This window comes from Juglans regia, chromosome 3, assembly GCF_001411555.2.
Source record: "Juglans regia cultivar Chandler chromosome 3, Walnut 2.0, whole genome shotgun sequence".
Taxonomy (NCBI): domain Eukaryota; kingdom Viridiplantae; phylum Streptophyta; class Magnoliopsida; order Fagales; family Juglandaceae; genus Juglans; species Juglans regia.
This window is the reverse complement of record NC_049903.1, coordinates 29,017,920-29,036,907: the sequence shown is the minus strand read 5'-3', so window position 1 is coordinate 29,036,907 and position 18,988 is coordinate 29,017,920. Positions and strand designations below refer to the sequence as shown.

General features: G+C 37.3%; 1 protein-coding gene across 1 annotated transcript; it reads left to right on the top strand.

Annotated features, from left to right (window-relative positions):
* The first annotated feature begins 10,960 nt into the window (after nucleotides 1-10,960).
* On the top strand, nucleotides 10,961-13,576 carry LOC108985603 (ABC transporter G family member 20-like). The gene has a single exon (XM_018957959.2). The coding sequence runs from the start codon at nucleotides 11,131-11,133 to the stop codon at nucleotides 13,360-13,362; it is 2,232 nt and encodes a 743-aa protein (XP_018813504.2). The 5' UTR covers nucleotides 10,961-11,130; the 3' UTR covers nucleotides 13,363-13,576.
* Nucleotides 13,577-18,988: the final 5,412 nt, after the last annotated feature.

Genomic DNA, 18,988 nt, shown 5'->3' with positions numbered 1-18,988 from the left:
ATAATATTATAATAAAATTTTATTCAATTTTTAACTTTCATCTCAATTCACTATCCGAATGGCACCTTAATCTCTTGATTTGAGGTCTTGGCCTTGTGGTGTTGTTTGCTATTGTTCTTTTCTTATGCCCATAGTCAATGTGCCATTGACATGTCTATCATGATATTGAAGGTTTCATGGTTTGGTCATGTTTCCTTAGTGGTATGCCCTCTGGGCCTTTTGTCGTTCACATTGAATGCTCTTTCTTGATCAGTCTAACTCTTGATCAAGATATTTGGTATTTCATGCTCTGGTCATATCTAATCATAGTATTAAATGTTATTGTTGCGGATGTGCTTTGTAGCGCTGACAACCTCTATCGGTAACTTGCAATTAGGGAGTAAAGGGGTCTAGGGTGTCTAGGGACACCTTCGATGTCTAAGTCAGTTCTTTTTGTTCTTGGAGGAATTCCCTATTTTCTTACATGTGGTTATGTTTTATATCCTCTTTCTCAGACCGAGTCGTCGCCTCTTCCATGTGCTCGGGGTGTCTATCTCCCATACATGGCACCATGCTTCTAATTCTGTAGGTTTTGCTCGTGCCCTCAATCGTATCCCTTAGGACATTTGATGAGGCACGACTCCTTTGTGAATGTTTTGTCATGGATAGGTCCTTTCTTCGAGTTGTCCTGCCCTTGATTCCCCGTATTGGATCATTTAATGTGGCTGGGCTCTTTGCAATAGTCCCACGCCTGCCATGGTTAGTGCCACGCTGACCATGGATCTAACCATTTAATACGGTGTGGCTCCTTACAATCTTCCCAGGCTGGGACATGTCTGCTGGTGTGCTGTCCTGCATTCACACACTGATTCGGATCTCTGACACTCCTGCCTAATTGGAGTTAACCATTCCCGTTGGGTCTTATTTGCTTTCTTCTTTTTTGGTCGGGCTCGAGGGCCATGTCTTCGTGAGGGCCCATTTAGCCCCAAATTATCCCATAAATTCCTATCACATGAATGTGGCGAGGATTTCAAATTTTAGTCTTCATTTATTATCTCCTTCGTTTTGGAGTGGTGGCTCCGTCGATACGTCTTCGCTCATCTGGGATGGCGTGGGGCAGTTTATTTCCCACGTCCTTTTGTGCAACGCAAATAACGGGATTTGCTCATTCGGCATGTGAGTCAACGATACATGTTGCGTTCTGTTTGGGGTCGTTTAACTGTCGCAACCCCTATTAGAACTCATCTTTTCATAATTTCTTGTTTCCTGGTGTTGCACCTTTTTCCCAAAACCCTAACCATTCCTTGTTGCCATATTCTCTCCCTTAAACCCTAATGATTCTTATTCACTTCACCTTTGTTCTCCTTTCTATCTCCGATGGCTCCACAAAATGCCTCCCATTTCGGTTCTTGCGGCTTGCTTCCTTCCCATCCTCAGGCCCCTTCCCAGAAGGCTGGGGGCAGCAGCTCCTGCAACCTTAACGATCTTGAGGGCAGTCGTTGGTTTGCCATGACTTCTCAAGCTGATTTGGATTTCGTGCAGAACTTGTGTGGGGTTCATGACTCCATCGTATTGGAAACCTCTGGGCCCAACCGTGGGGTTATTGACATAGGAGGATTCGCCAGAAAGTTGGCCCTTTTGATGACCTTATTTTTTATTGGGCTATGTCTTCCCTTTTGTCGTCCGATTAGGGATGTTTTGGATTATCTGGGCCTAGCCCCAGCCCATCTTCATCCCAATGCCTAGAGGGCGTTGCTGTCATGCTGTGTATTGGAGTCCTTAGGAGAAGAATACCCCGATCTTACCACTAGGGAATGTGTGTAGTTTCTGCTCGAGGCCCAAGTTTAGGGTAGTGCACATTGAATCTCATTACTCACATGTCAAGTTGTATGATTTGTGTTTAACAATTGTATGATTTAATTTCTTTGGGGTTAGGTTTTTGTCAATGTGTTTTTTTTTTTCAATGTGTTTAATTAGTCAATGTGTTTTTTCGTCAGTGTGTCAATGTGTTTTTGGGGCTGTGTTTTTGTCAATGTGCTTAATTTGTGAATAAATTTTAATTTCAATTTGACTTTGTGAATCTATTGGTATGATTTAATTTATGTGTTGGGTTTTTGGGAATGTTTTTGTGGGGATGTTTTGAATGATAAACCTGAACATGTAAGACTATTTAGTGACTATAAATCATTGAAACAACCCGACTTTGAGTTAATATTTGAGCTATTATTTCATCTTTGTGTTTTTGGATTTGATTTTGTGTGGATGTTTTGAATAATTAACTTGTTTGTTTTCACAACACATCTTATCTCATCTCATCTAATCATTACTACTTTTTCAAGTTTCCACAAAATAAAATAAACAATTCAACTTTTTCAAATCCCAAAACAATAATAATATTAAAAAAAATATATTCTAACAATATTTTATTTAATTTTTAACTTTTATCTCAACTTATCTTATTTCATTTGTGAAAACAAATGAATAAATGTGATTATACTTGTTTTTGGAACTGTTTTTGTTTGTGTTGTTGTTTGAGGTTGTTTATATATTAATATGATGCAAAAGTTGGGGTTATGGTGAATGATTAATCTGAAAGTAAATTACTAAAACAACTCCAACTGTGGTCATTATAAATTTATAACAGCCTCAACTATGGTTATTATAAATCACTAAATCAACATTTACCATAAAAAAATGTAAGAGTAAATTGGACAAGGGTCAATAATTCTTGGTCTTGGAGGCAAGAGTTGAAAGAGGGAAATGAGAGAAGAAATAGGGATGAGCAAGTACAATGAGAAAAAAAAAATAGGACTGTCGTTGTTAGGATTAGGGCTGAAAAACCGACCTATCAGTTCGGTTTTGGGCCCAAACCGAAACCGACTGATAGGCTTATTTGGAGAGGCCAAACCAGCCGAAACCGACCGTTTAGGGGGGGAACTGGCCGGTTCGGTTAACGGCTGGTTCACAGTCGGTTTATCAGTTTGGGTTGGTTTGGCCCACAGTTTTTGGGCCAGTTTGAGCCACCTTGTTTGGGCCATTTTAAGACTCAATTCAACCACTTTTTAGACTCAATTTGTTATTCAAGATCATCTACATTTAAACTTTTTTTACAGAATTTTTAAAATTAATTTTATGTATTCATTTTCTTTTTAATTTTAATCATGTCATGTATATACTATTAGTAACTAATAACTACTACATATTTACTACTTATATTTTATAGTCTTATTATCTTATATACTAAATTACTAATTACTAGATAAATAAAAAAAACTTAACTAGATGTTTAATACACATTACAAACAAAACCAAATTGTTTTAAGCAAGTAAGCAACAATTAACAATTATTCTTGAATAAAATCCAGAAAATCTTCATTCTTCAACTGCAGTCTTCGACTCTTCAATCATCAATAGTTGTGATGTATGATGCTCCTAACTCTATATAGAAAAATACCAAATAATCAATATTAATAAATTAGGATAATAAAAAAAATTAAATTAAATTATAAAAGTAAATGAATATGAAAATTGAATGAGAAAAACACATTACCAGATTCTATTACGAAGCTCTCAACATTATCCATGGAGTCTCGAATATCAATTGGCATTGACAGATGTCACAACCAATTTTGAGTACAAATAAGTGCCTTAACAGTTCTCGGAGCCAAGGAACTCCGAAAATGATCAAATACACGACCTCCCATATTAAATGTTGACTTTGACGCAACCGTAGAAACATGCATAGCTAACACATCTCGTGCAATCCTCGCAAGTATAAGATAGTTAGACTCATTCACTTTCCACCAATTCAACAAGTTAAAAGATTGGCTGAATGTCTCACAACCATCTAATAAATACCGGTCAATCTCTGTTTTGGTAGCTGTAGATCCGGAGGCAGTCAATGCTAGCAACTACTCAAGGCACAACAATTTTTTACAATCAATTTTCTCATTTTCTGCACATATCTTAAACTTGTCTAATCTTGCAGGGGAGGAGCGCACATATCTAACCGCATTTCTAATCATTGTAATGGCATCAACACACTCCTTAAGACCCTCATTCGCAACAAGATTCAGAATATGAGCACAACTGCTCACGTGCATATATTTTCCCTCCAACATATTCCCCGTAAAAAAATGTCTCAAATATGCAATTGCAGTATCATTTGAGTTAGCATTATCAACAGTAACTGTAAATATCTTATCAATACTCCAATAAAGGAGGCACGATTCAATATAGTTTCCAATGGTATCCTCTCGATGATTAGGGATTAAACAAAAATTAATGATTTTCTTTTACAATTTCCAATCACTATCAATGAAATGGGCAGTTATGCACAAATAATTAAGATTTTGTATCAATATCCACGTATCGGTAATTAATGAAATTCACATTTCCCTATCTTTAAATAACTTTTTAAGTTTGGCTTTTTCAGATGCAAATAGTTTCATACAATCTCTTGCAACCGCCACTCGACATGGCACTTTAAATCTAGGTTCAAGCAATAAAACCATCTTCTTAAATCCTTACCCTTCAACAATTCTAAATGGTAATTTATCGAGGATTACCATCTCCGCAAGCGCCATCCTCACAGCCTCCTGACTATATTTATGGGTTACAAAATTTCTTAAAGGACTATCACTCTCTCCAAACCCCTCCGAGGATACCTCAACTGTTAATGTTATTTGGTATTTATATAAAGGCCCATGCTTATGAGGATTTTTGGGACGTGAAGGTAGATGGTTTTGCATGGTTGAAGTCCCGTTCCTCTTCGAAAGGCAAACTTATATCTTGCCACAATAATTACACTTGGCCTTAGGATCATTTACGGAACAACCCTAAACTTTTGTAAAATGGTCACAAACAATTGACGGATCATTCTCCTTCCGTTTCTTAGGAAATGGACAATTACTACTATTAAGGGCAGTTGAAGCCGGGGGTTTTGGTATTTGAGAGTGCGAATCAAGATCAATTGGACTTGACGAAGAATCCATCGAACATGTAAAACCAAGAAAGAATAAAAAAATATCACAATTGTCAATTACACATTAGCTAATTTGCAATGTGGCAAACATCATAAATCTAAGATTCTAATCTACATTTTAGATCGCACATAAATCTCACAAATTATTTTACTTTCAATAAATTATGAACATTTATTGTCAATAAACATTACAAATTATTTTACTTTCAACAAAATTGTCAATTAACAAAACTATCTATAAATTTATAACACAACTGTCAATAAAGTTATGAACATTTATCAAATTACATCTTCAAAAACCACCGATTGTATAAAATCTATACTTATTAAAATCTATGAATGCACATTGCACAGTCACAACATAGTGTTTAATCATCAATGTTCATCATTGATTCACTATTTCACCTCCCAAACCAGAGAACACAATCCCTAACCCTACACCCAAATACCACAAGGCACAACGGCACAACCTCTGCCCTCTGGTCCTCTTAGGCTATTTTCAAAAAATAAATTTCAACAAAATCACTAATCAGACTCATCAGTCGACAGTCATCACTAAATTTATAACAAAATTTCAGAATTTTCATCCTTCAAATTTCAAAATCATACCTAAAAAATAGACTGGAGGCTGCGTCGTTTGCCGGAGGATTGTGGAGCGGTGGAGGTTGCGCAGCCGCCGGACCGCTGGTGAGTGGCGAGATGCGAATTGCTGGACCGCTGGGCATTTGTGAGTGGCTGGACTCGTTGGACTAGAGTGGATGGCGCTGAGTGAGGAGGGCTCGAAATCGAATGAGAAGAGAAGATGGAGGGGGAATCTGGGGGATAATATGCCCTAGTAAGAACGGCGTCGTTTGGCTTATGCCAAACGGCGTTGTTCCCTTTATTTTTTTTTCTTTCTAAACTTAAGATGCAAACGATGCCGTTTCACTTATTTAAGTGAAACAATGTCATTTAATGAAGGTATATATTTAAAAAAAAATAAACGTACATGACGTCGGCCGGTTTATCAGTTTTTGGCTGGTTCAAACCGGGACGGAACTGGCCGACGCCGGTTTTGATAATTTATCACCGACGGTCGACCGATTCCTTGCCGGTTTTGGCCGGTCTGAGTAGGTCCCGGTCGGTTGGCCGGTTTTTTGTACAGCCCTAGTTAGGATGATGATAGTTGATGAGTTACCCTCTAGGGTTATTGAGGACCAAAGGTTTTGGGACTACACTAAGGCCCCGTTTGGATGCAAGACTCAGCTGAGATTAATTCAGTTCAATCTAATTTTAAACTGAATTTAACATTCAAACACCTAACTCTAAAATTATTAGACTAATCTTAACTCAAAACCTCGTTACACGTGGGACCCACAACCTTTTTCAATTTCTCATAAATAGTGTTAAACTCATCTTAACATCCAAACACATCTAAACTCATTTTAGATGGACTCCATATAACTCACTCCACCAACTCAACTCACTACTATTCATAAAGAACTCAATTCAGCTCAACATCCAAACGCAGCCTAAATCCCTTGATTCTAGGTTTCATATTCCTTCTCGATTTATAGTAATGAAAGATTATATGAGATTATTCTTGAGAGAGAATGATAGCTGGAAGAAAATATTTTTGACAACCAAACAAAGAGTGTGTTTGATCATCAGCACATGGACTTCTATCCAAAACATTAATTACATGTGTATCACGGATCACTTTATTAATAGTAGTTGGAAGTTGCATAAGCGGATCATTTCATTTATCCGGAGTACTAAAAAGTAGTAATTGTAAATAATTATTCAATTATTACAAAAATAAACCAATTATTGATGGGATCTATAATTTTCTCAAACTCTCATAAAAAAGTTAAAACTATCTCAACTTACATTATACATCCAAACATATCTCAATAAGACCCACACTTTTATACAAAATTCACTCAAATATCTTAAGTCATTACTATTTACAAATATTCTGATATACTCTTAGCATCCAAACGGAACCATGTGGTCTATTCGACTCTTGGCTAGGGTTTTAGGCGTTACATGGTTTGTGCAAATCACATAGAATATCCTTCCAGCTCTCTTCCTTTTTGGGTTTCAGTCTTTGGTACGTTTAATATTTAGATTTTGCACATTGCAGTGATGTTCCCTGTTTTGTCTAGTTAGGTGGCTAGTGGCCCAATAGGCCTACACATACTTTCCACAAAATTGGTGTAAGTACCCAGTTGATCTGATCCTTGATTTCTACTTGCAGTACTTTATATATAATCAAGATTCAAAGACCACTTTCGGAGCCATATAAAAATTTGAGAAATGTAGGACTTGATATGCACGTTCTTGGACCCCAGAAGAAAGGCTGTCGTCCATGCCATATGACAAGCTCCATACGAGAAGGATGTAGACAGGCAACTAACGAAATAACAAATTAGGAAATAGACGACACACAATGTTTGTGTAAATCAGCATGACTCGGCCTATGCCCCCCAATCTATTTCAATATTTTGTTGTAAATGGTATTTGCTTTTTGGTTGTGCCAGTCGGGGACCCATTTGTACAGCAAAAGAGAAAATTAAAGTGTAGAGCATTGGTGATCATCATCTTCTAGTGTCATCACTCAGCGCAGAGTTATTATTCAGCTTGGTATCGCATGTCTTTTGGAACTATCCCTAGATTTTATAGGGGGAGTTGCGATGGAAGATTTTTCCTTTGAGATAATTAGGAAAAATCTTGAGAATGTTCTCCTAAAATTGTTAGCCACAAATCCCAGCCTTTATTTTTGGCTAAAATGGTTAAGACTTGGCCACATCAACATTTAATAATCTTGTCTAACATGCATGTTCATGTACTTATAATTTTATAGTATTTATCATATTTTATACATTTTAATGTAATAAATATCTGTTACAAAATCCCATTAATTAATCATATCATTTCAAAGCAATAGTTGAGAATTGAATAATTATAAGTACTGCTAAGGAAACCTAGCTTGATATTTATTAGGAAGGGTTTTGCTATGCATTAGTCACTATTTATTCTCATGCCTTACACCTGACAATTATTTCTATATTTTTTATAAGGTATGGGGTGTGTGCAGTGAATAATACTGACTGATGAGAAAAATTATTTTTATTAGGAAATCTAAGTCTAACCTATAAGAATTATTAATTAATTGTTTACAATGGGCATTAAATAATTTATAGAAAAGAGTAGTGATGTTCTTTATTTTAAGGGTTAATTACACTAAGCTCCCTCGAACTTTCACTCAATTCCTAATGTGCCTCTGAAATTAATAATTGCATCAATTAATAATAAATAATAAATCATTAAATAATTTTTTTATTACTTTATATATGGTTAATGAATATCAAATAATTTCATTGTGTACATAGATTATTCATACTTACTTGCAACTTAGGTATAAAATAATTTTATATATGGTTAATGATTAATGATTTATTATTAATTGATTGCATATATTAGTTTATATTTTATATGGTCAATAATAATAAATTAGATAAAAATTAAATCTTTACAGTCAATTTTCGTTAGATTTGACTCTGCTAGTAGACGGAATGGGGGGATTGTGAAGTTTTGAAAGTTCGAGAGTCCACTTTGATGCAATTATTAGTTTCGAAAACACATTATGAATTGAGTGAAAGTTCGAGAAGATAAAATATAATTAACCCTTATTTTAAATTTTATCATATATTGCTAATCGACCGCACATGCTGATATGGTATATTTTCAATGGTGTGACTGATATGATAAAATTTAGAAGGAATGCTGAGGAATAACATAATATTCCAACTTTAACATAAAGAGATCGAGAAGCAAGAAATTAAATGTGAATGTAGAAAAGGGAACGCATATGTTTGCTTGTAATTTTTCTTGCCTACAAACACCAACCCAAGCAGGCAGAAGTCCAAACAGTAGACAAATTAAACACTCAAACAGGTCAGTCTAGAGCAGGAGCAGATATAACACCCATACCTAACTTAATCTAATGGAATGAATTAAAGAAGATAGACAAAAAAAAAAGGAGCTCCAATTAAAGTATTGGCAATTAAAACACAATCAATTAGCAAAATCCTACTGCATCCATATATATCTATAGCACGCCATCATGTACCACGTTGGTCTTTCTTGAAGAAATGAAGGCGTGTGGAGTTTAGATTAGGGAAATTTAGGTCACCACTCTTTGCTGTACGCTATCAAGCAATTGTTTATGTTTTAACCCTTTCACATTTTTTTTTTTTTTATTGGTTAATTTCGTGGGTGTTTACAAGTCTCTGTCTCCACAAGTTTTCTCACCGAATATAATGCATCACCCATTATATTTCATATTTTATGAAATATTAAAGTAAAAGAATATATTTACATATTTTTAAATAATATACAAGAGTGTGAGGTTTATATATATAATTTTTCAAATATAAAATTAATGTACAATTCAAAATAACATTACTTTTTGTAGTAACTGATACGACTCGTTTGGATAGTAAAATGAGATGAAACGAGATGATTTTAAATAAGATATTGTTAAAATATTATTTTTTAATATTATTATTATTTTGAGATTTGAAAAAATTAAATTATTTATTATATTTTGTATAAAAATTTGAAAAAATTATAACGATTAAATGAGATGAAATGATTCCTATATCTAAACGAGTCTGAATCTCATCAAGTAAAAGTGAATTTTTCACATTTTTTATAATGGAGTTCATTTTTTTTATAAAAAGTTTGTGAGAGACTTATATACTTAAAAATTTGTTTATATGACTTATTCGGCGCGCGAATAAATACTTTCGCGCATAGATTTATTTTTTATTCTCTAAAAAAACAAGTGGATGAAAATGGTCTTTATCTTGATTACGACAGTACTGACTAGCTCTTAGTGCAGTGGGGAAATGCTCAACGTGTATTAATTTTTTTATCTTTTTTTAAAGATATGGAGTGAACTTCCCATCAAATTATTTTGTTGCATATAAGATATTATTTGGTGTCTAGTTCAATATAGTTGTCTGTATTGTCTAGTATATCTATTGGCACAAGCAAGTTAATTTCCTTGAAGTATGTCCAGTATATTGCATTAGGTTCCTTGTCAATTCAAGTATATGTATCAATAGATATTTTGTACTCTCAATTATGATAACATGATTTTTTGAGGAGAAATACTTTAACTACAAAATGATTATACAAAAGTGATCTTACAAACTAATGAGACTTGACGTGATTTATTAGATTGTAAAGTTAATTTATTGTAAAGCAGATCTAACGAATCACATTAAGTTATGTCTATTTGTGAGATTATTTTTATATAATCTTTTTGTAACTGTAGTACTCATCTTTTTTCAGTTCTTGCTGATTGAAGAAACTGTGAAAAGAAAAGAATAACCAACTTTAAATGTATGATTTCAAAACAGAGTTATCTACATAGAAGTGTTAACTTTGCAAAGAGATTTTTAGAAATAAAATTTTTGATATGGTTCAATGCATGTGATATGTTAGATGTTATTTTATAATAGAGTAATGCTACATTAACGAAAGAATTACATAAAAATAATTTCATAAATTGACGTGATTTCATCAAATTCGTTAGATCTATTTTACAATAAAAATAATTTTATAATCTGAAGAATCATATCAAGTCACATCAATTTGTGAGATTTCTTTTATATAATTTCTTTGTGACTAAAATATTTCCCTTTATAATATGATGTACCATAATACATCGGTGCACAAACTTTATTTTTTTTATAAACTAATCATTACATATTAAAGTTGTGTTTGGTTAGAAAACTAATTCCAGACTATTTTACAACTATTTATAAATAACTTATTACTTTTCACTATTTTTTTATTATTATTCGCTATTTTTTCACTACTATTAACAAATTATTTTATATCCGAACCCAGATGCAACTTCAATGTATAATTTCTGTTTTTATTTTTTTTATAAGGGAAAACAGAGTTTGTGTCGTTAGTTGATCTCCTTCACATGACTTGACTTGGTAGAAATGCACAACACAACTCCTTTCACCTACTATACATACACCATTACGCAACGGTTGGAATTGGATCCTCCGATATTCACCAAACCCTACTCTCTTTTTCTCTGACTATCTCTCCATATTTCTATAAATTTCTGCCTAAACCACCCAACAACATAGAACACACGGATGTCTCGTGCTGATGAAGCTCCGAGCATGGCGTCGTCGGCAGAATCACCCTTCACCGCCCACAAATTCTCATTCTTCAATCAATATCCCCATGCAACGGAGCTCAAAAAGCTTTCTCAAAGATCCAGACCCCATGTCTCTCCCAGCCTCGGCGAGCTCTTAAAGCGAGTCGAGGATGCACAGTCCGACTCCGAGTCTCCGGCACATCGTGTTCTCGACCTCTCCTCCTTCGCTTGTAGCTCCGTGTCTTCGTCCTACCCATTCGTTCTCTCCTTCGAAAACCTTACGTATAGCGTCAAGGTTGTCCGGAAGATGCCATTGTCTTCGTGCTTTTCTCGGGACGACAATGCGTATGACAGCAAGATTTTACTGAATGATATCTCCGGTGAGGCTCGGGAAGGAGAAATCATGGCCGTTCTTGGCGCCAGTGGGTCGGGTAAATCCACCCTCATTGATGCTCTCGCGGATCGAATCGCCAAGGAAAGCCTCAAAGGGTCCGTGACACTCAATGGGGAAGTGTTGGAGTCCAGGCTTTTGAAGGTGATCTCTGCTTATGTTATGCAAGATGACCTCTTGTTTCCCATGTTAACCGTGGAAGAGACGCTCATGTTCTCTGCAGACTTCAGGCTCCCTCGCTCGCTCTCAAAGTCCAAAAAGAAAGCCAGAGTTCTGGCTCTAATCGACCAACTGGGTCTACGAAACGCAGCCAAAACAGTGATCGGGGACGAAGGCCATAGAGGCGTTTCCGGGGGCGAGCGCCGACGTGTGTCTATCGGAATCGACATCATTCACGATCCCATAGTCTTGTTTCTCGACGAGCCAACTTCCGGACTCGATTCCACCAGTGCGTTCATGGTCGTGAAGGTTTTGCAGCGAATTGCGCAGAGTGGAAGCATCGTGGTCATGTCCATTCACCAGCCAAGTTACAGAATTCTCAGTTTATTAGACCGATTAATCTTCCTCTCGCACGGGCAGACTGTGTACAGCGGCTCTCCTGCTACCTTACCCCTCTTCTTCTCCGAGTTCGGGCATCCGATCCCTGAAAAAGATAACCGAACGGAGTTCGCCCTCGATCTTATTCGCGAGCTTGAGGAAGAACCTGATGGGACCAAGAGCTTAGTCGAATTCAACAAGTCATGGCAAGCAAAGATTAAGAAGCAGAGAAGCAATAGTAGCCAAAATCGAGCAAAGCAGCTTTCCCTCAAAGACGCCATAAGTGCAAGCATTTCCAGAGGAAAATTAGTCTCTGGTGCTCCTAACAGTTCGACTCTCACATCTTCGGTTCCAACGTTTGCCAACCCTTTCTGGATTGAAATACTGGTGGTAGCGCGGCGGTCGCTCACAAACTCTAGAAGAATGCCCGAACTCTTCGGAATCCGATTGGGTGCTGTGCTCGTAACCGGGATTATCTTGGCCACTATTTTCTGGCGCCTCGATAATTCACCCAGAGGAGCCCAAGAACGCTTAGGGTTCTTCGCCTTTGCCATGTCCACCACCTTCTACACCTGTGCCGAAGCCATTCCTGTGTTCCTGCAAGAGCGATACATCTTCATGAGAGAAACTGCATACAATGCTTATCGCCGTTCCTCCTACGTTCTGGCCCATTCTCTCATCTCCATCCCTTCTTTAATCTTGCTGTCTCTCACCTTCGCCGCCACAACCTTCTGGGCAGTGGGCCTCGCCGGCGGACTCAACGGCTTCTTCTTCTTCTTCTTCACAATATTGGCCGCATTCTGGGCCGGGAGCTCGTTCGTAACGTTCCTATCAGGAGTTGTCTCTCATGTCATGCTGGGATACACTGTCGTCGTCGCCATCTTGGCCTACTTCCTTCTGTTCAGCGGATTTTTCATCGGCAGGGATCGAATCCCACTCTACTGGATTTGGTTCCACTATCTCTCTCTGGTGAAGTATCCTTACGAAGGAGTTCTGCAGAACGAATTCGACGATCCCGTGAAATGCTTCGTGAGAGGGGTACAGATGTTCGACAACACGCCGCTCGGAATGCTGCCGGAGAGTGTGAAGTTGGATCTGTTGAAGAACATGGGAAATACGTTGGGTTTCAATATCACGAGCACAACCTGCGTCACAACGGGTTTAGATATACTGAAGCAACAGGGAATCACAGACTTGAGCAAATGGAGCTGCTTGTGGATCAGTGTGGCTTGGGGTTTCTTCTTTAGAATTCTGTTTTACATTTCTTTGTTGTTTGGGAGCAAGAATAAGAGGAGGTAAGACATATAGCAACAAAGCTTAATTAAATATATATATATATATATATTGATAATTATATATTATTGCTACTATTATTGTTATTATTTTCTTTTTTGGGGGTAAACTTTTGTTATTTTGTTGAATTTATCTTTAAGTGGGATGTAATTTGCCTACTTGGCTACATTCATGTAAAACTGTAATTCCATATATTTTCCACGTGTTTTCTGTTTAAACATTCTGTTTTTTTCCTTGTTAATTAGTCTTTGAATATGATATAAAGCTAAGGGTATGCCTAAATAGTAAATACCAGTAGCTTTTTATTTTTAGAAGTGCTACAATTACAAAATAAATCTATAAAAATAAATTCATAAATTGATATGGTTTCAAATGATATTTTAGATTTACTTTACAATAAAAATAATTTTATAATCTAACATACCACATCCAATCACTTCAATTTATAGATTTATTTTTATGACATCTCTTTGTCACTAAACCATTTTTCTTGCTTTTTTTAATCTTAAAATATACAAATTATTATAGTTTTTGGATAAGATAGTAAACAACCTCTAAAATGTTGGTCATGAAATGGAATGAAAGGGACTAGTTTCCTCTGCTGCTACGATGAGCAAGGCAGGCAGAGCTTCCCCTGTACTGCTGTACACACGGATCTGCATTCCTTAACCTGATCTCTAGCTAGCCTTGTGAAGAGAACAGTTCTATAATCCCAACCTCCCATTTAGTTTACAGACAAATTAAGGAGGTGAGTGGCCAGAAAATGTGGAGCGTCCATGCAAAGGTGTGAAATCCTCCTAAGAGATCATCCCAATCACAAGAGCTAATTAGCTTAGCTTCCCATGATGAAGACTTCAGATATGCATGAATCCTAATTTGCATGCTGCAGTGTATATAGCTAGCTAGGAGTAGGAACCATGACTAGGAAGTTGGCATAGGGGAGGACCAATGATCAGTACTGATCATCTGGCCAGGTCATATCTCTGACTTATCTTTGAGACAGAAGAGAGGAGAATGATAGAAGGTAGCCGTCATTCAGGGAGAATTTAATCCAAAGAGTCCGAAATCAGATGAAGGACAACACAGAATATACTCTCCATCTACATAGAGATGCGTGAATAAGTTTATAAAATGATATGGTATCATATTAAATTATTTCGGTTTCTGAATTTACTTATTTTAGTATAGAGCTAGTAAACATGGCGTTAGGCCGAAAGGTATTTTGGACCTCACATCCACATTCATTGAAATCAAAATCAACTGATCGATAACCTGGCCCTTGAGCGACTTGGGCTTGACCTTTTCTATATCTCAACATGACAACGTACATCACTACTCAAACGTAACAGCTGGGTGAAGCTGTGGCAACTGGCAAGAGAACTCTTGCTATTCTGAAGAGGAAGAAAACAGGCTATTTAAGAAAATCCATCTAAGTATCCTTTGTCCATTTACAAAGAAATCAGACTTATCTTCATCATCTCTCTCATTTATACGACCAAAACCATTGCATCAGAGAGCTTAGAGGGGACATGAGAGTTTGTACAAGTTTCATATATACTGAATTTCACTTCTTCCAAGACCCGTAAACATATGCCTTAAAGTCCATCCACGTAACTCTAGTGTCCCCTATTTTTTTTTTTTATCAAAGTAGAATATTCATAGATAAACTAGTGGTTACAAGATACAAGATTTAATGGAATGAGAGTCCCCTTCAGTCTTCTCAAAACCAACATATTACAACATGAAAAAGAAAAAGAGAGATCTGGAGCCAAAAGTATAGCTTCCATCCATTTCCCATAAGGGGAGACCGCTCGGTGACGATTTTTATATAGTCTGACAAACAGACTATAGAACTACGGCTAGAAGCCGCAGTAAAGGATTGCATGTTGCAACTTGTTGGTCTGAACTGGCTGGAAGAAACTTTCACGTCCACTTTCACTCGATCATTGGTTAGGGAAAGCGGGAACATAGCGTAGCAATCGGAAACTGTGAAAAATCGCCGACGAGGGGCCGTTATTGGTAGTGGCAGCACGTGCAAACCACGCGCCACATATGAAGTGAAGAGAACAGTTAGATCTGGAAGATCCGATGTCGCTGGTTTTGGGAGGCAGCAGTCTTTCCTTGTGGGACATGGGTGGTAGCCATACTTTTGGCGTACGCCATCTAGATCATACGCGCTGCACATGTGATTGGATTTCTTCTGCCATCTGGATGGTCGGCACCTGGAGAAGCTGATGGAGGGGCGCGTGTCGGCCCTATATCGTCGCAAAACAGCAAATCGGCAAGTGACGATGCTAATGGAAAAAAAACTAGAAAACTAATAGTAAATAAACAAAGTTAAACGGAAATAGACAAGGTCATGGCAGACGAGGAGGGGAGGTGGGTGGAGCCGAAGCCCCAACCCCCGTGAATGGAAAAGCTTCCTGGGTGAGGCGATTGGGAGTTTTGGCTGGAGAGAAAACAGAGAGAGAAAGAATTTAGTGCTTGTTTGACTTCTCTAGTGTCCCTCTTATTTTCACTTTTTGAATTTACTTTTATGTTATTCCCATAAATGAGCACCACCACCATCATCACAGCAAATCATGGGTCATGCAATCATACTGTTAGCTAGCCTTCGGTTATCGAAAAAATGCATCAACAAAATACATGCATGTGTTATCTTTATAAAACAAAAAGAAAAACGTTGGACTTAGGAGATATAGAAGCCAATTTACACATAATTATTACCCGTTAAATGTATAGTGTTGGGGTATATGTGGAGACTGGTTTTGGAGTTGAAAAATGTGTTTGCTGAAAGTTGGCTCGACATCGCTTGACATACCGCTCGAGTGAAGCTCAAGTCCGAGAGTTTGCTCGAGTCCCGCTCGACACTCTGCTTGAGCGAGATGCAAGCCCTAGTGTTCGCTCGAGTCCCGCTCGAGCCAATATTCATTTGGCTGTTCGCTCGAGGCGCGCTCGACACGTCGCTCGAGCGAAGTACACAGTTTTGCTAGATTAGGATTTCCACACCGTTTGCTATAAATATATCATATTAGACATGTCTTGTACAACCTTAAGCATATTTTGAAAGAAAACAATTATCTAGTAAGTGCATATTGTGTGAGAGAGTAAAAAATCCTAGAGAGTGTGAGTTGAGATTGAGTGATTGAAATATCCTCTGATTAATAAGATTTCTGCAATTCTGTAGACGTAGAAAATTTGTCGAACCATGTAAATATTGTGCATAGTGTGCTTGATTGTGTTGTTTTTACTTTATTTATCATCGTTGATGTGTGTTTTACACAATATTTCATAACATATACTACTAGTAAATAGTTGTTGAGAAATATATATATATATATATTTATATATAATGCTAGGGTCACCTTACCGACTGTGTAAAATGCACTTTTATTTTTTGTATTCTTTTTTCAAACATTGTTTAAAGTACTCCTTTAAACATTTTGTAAAAAATTTACAAACACATTAAAAAAACACTTACTTAACCCTTAAGTTTAAAAAGAGAGAGAGAATGGGTGAATTCTACCCACTCTCGATAGGATTAGCATTTTCTTATATATATATAAATATATATTAATGGAAGTTAATTAATATATTTTAAAGAGAACTAACCAAGGATTGGAGTGATAACCTTGCGCACCTTTTTAAGGGATCTTAGTTAATAGGGTGTAATAAATGCAGTCTAAAAAGAGGTAGAATATGACAAGCTAGCATTAATTAATAGCTAGCCTAAAATCAATGCACGTATCAGTGCATGAAGAAATAGAATCATCTCCTTTTTAAGAGACCATTGTTTATTTAAATGGTAAGAAGGAAAGCCTGAAATCTAAAATCAAACTGAGAGAGAGATATAGAGAGAGGCATGGATAATATGGTGCATGTCACAGGTCGAAAGTTCTCATGTCTTTCCTTTATGGTGGTACTGGTTTTGGGCATTCCTTTATGCTCTACAGAGGCTAGAAAACTTGCAACCTTTGGAGAAGAGGTTCTGTCCAACTTGGGACACAACACAAATGGAGAATGGATCGATATTTCCAAGTATAAGAGGGTGCTGAACCTCCAGATTGAGCCTTCTTTTCTTGCAGCCCACTTTTCTGTCAATACTACTTCGTCTCCAAGCACTGAGACTTTTGACACCCAATTATCATCTGATACCCCCATAGATATGTCAAAATGTGGGATATCTTCACCTCCTCTTGCTATGTTGTCGAGATTATCGAGATGGACTCGGAAACATTTCAAGACAATCCTATCATCTGGAACTTCTGCAACTACTACTGCAACTCCACCACATAATTTGGAGATCAGTACCCATAACTCAGTTGCTACTGCCGCTACTTTCCTACCAAAGTCGACGTCTGAGGATTTTGGGATGTTTCCATCTAGACCTTCTCCAGTTGCACCCCACAACGAGCCAGAGCCACCATTTGCTGCTGCCGCTACATTCCTACCAAAGTCGAGGTCTGAGGATTTTGTGATGTTTCCGTATGGACCTTCTCCAGTTGCACCCCACAACGAGCCGGAGCCACCATTTGCTCCGATAGAAGGGCAAGGAGAGTATGAGAATGAGCCACCATTTACTGCTGCAGCTACTTTCCTACCAAAGTTGAGGCATGAGGATTTTGGGATGTTTCCATCTGGACCTTCTCCAGCTGCACCCGGTCACAATGAGCTGAAGCCACCATTTGCTCCGATAGAAGGGCAGGGAGAGTATGAGAATGAGCCACCATTTGCTGCTGCCGCTACTTTCCTACCAAAGTCGAGGTCTGAGGATTTTGGGATGTTTCCATCTGGACCTTCTCCAGTTGCACCCGGTCACAATGAGCTGGAGCCACCATTTGCTCTGATAGAAGGGCAAGGAGAGTATGAGAATGAGCCACCATTTGCTGCTGCAGCTACTTTCCTACCAAAGTTGAGGCATGAGGATTTTGGGATATTTCCATCTGGACCTTCTCCAGCTGCACCCGGTCACAATGAGCTGGAGCCACCATTTGCTCCAATAGAAGGGCAGGGAGAGTATGAGAATGAGCCATCTCCTAATCACCAAACTACTCAATCACCAGGCACTTGATGCCAAGCTGCACTAGACATCTTTTGGTCTTTTGAGTTGTAGTACGTATGACATGGCAAATCTAAGCTAATAAATAATTATTGTCCCCTTGCTTCAAGTTCCACAATTATAAAATATCCTTCAATATCAGCCTTGTGCTAGTGATTAATGTTAATTATTTTAAAATGAAATAATAAATATTAACATATTCAATTTTCTATGATCCACGATATTAAATAAAGACAGTTAGAAAATGTACCTGCCTTATTGCAATTGAATAGAGAATCTGATATGACTATAAGAGAATGATCACCCAAACAACTTTACCATTTAGTGTCCCCGATAGTTAGAGGCACAATTATGTTTTGGTTGAGAACCATTAACCCTCTCTGTGCTTAAATAGACTTATAGCTATCTATTATGAAATCTAGACGTATTTGTGTCTTACTATAACTCATTCATTAAGTGATATAATTTGAACTAGTATAAATCCATATAGATATGGGGGTATGGGACATTAAGTTTTAATACAACTTTTACATTCTTCCACTAGGCCCATACACCCATAAAACAAAATCTTCC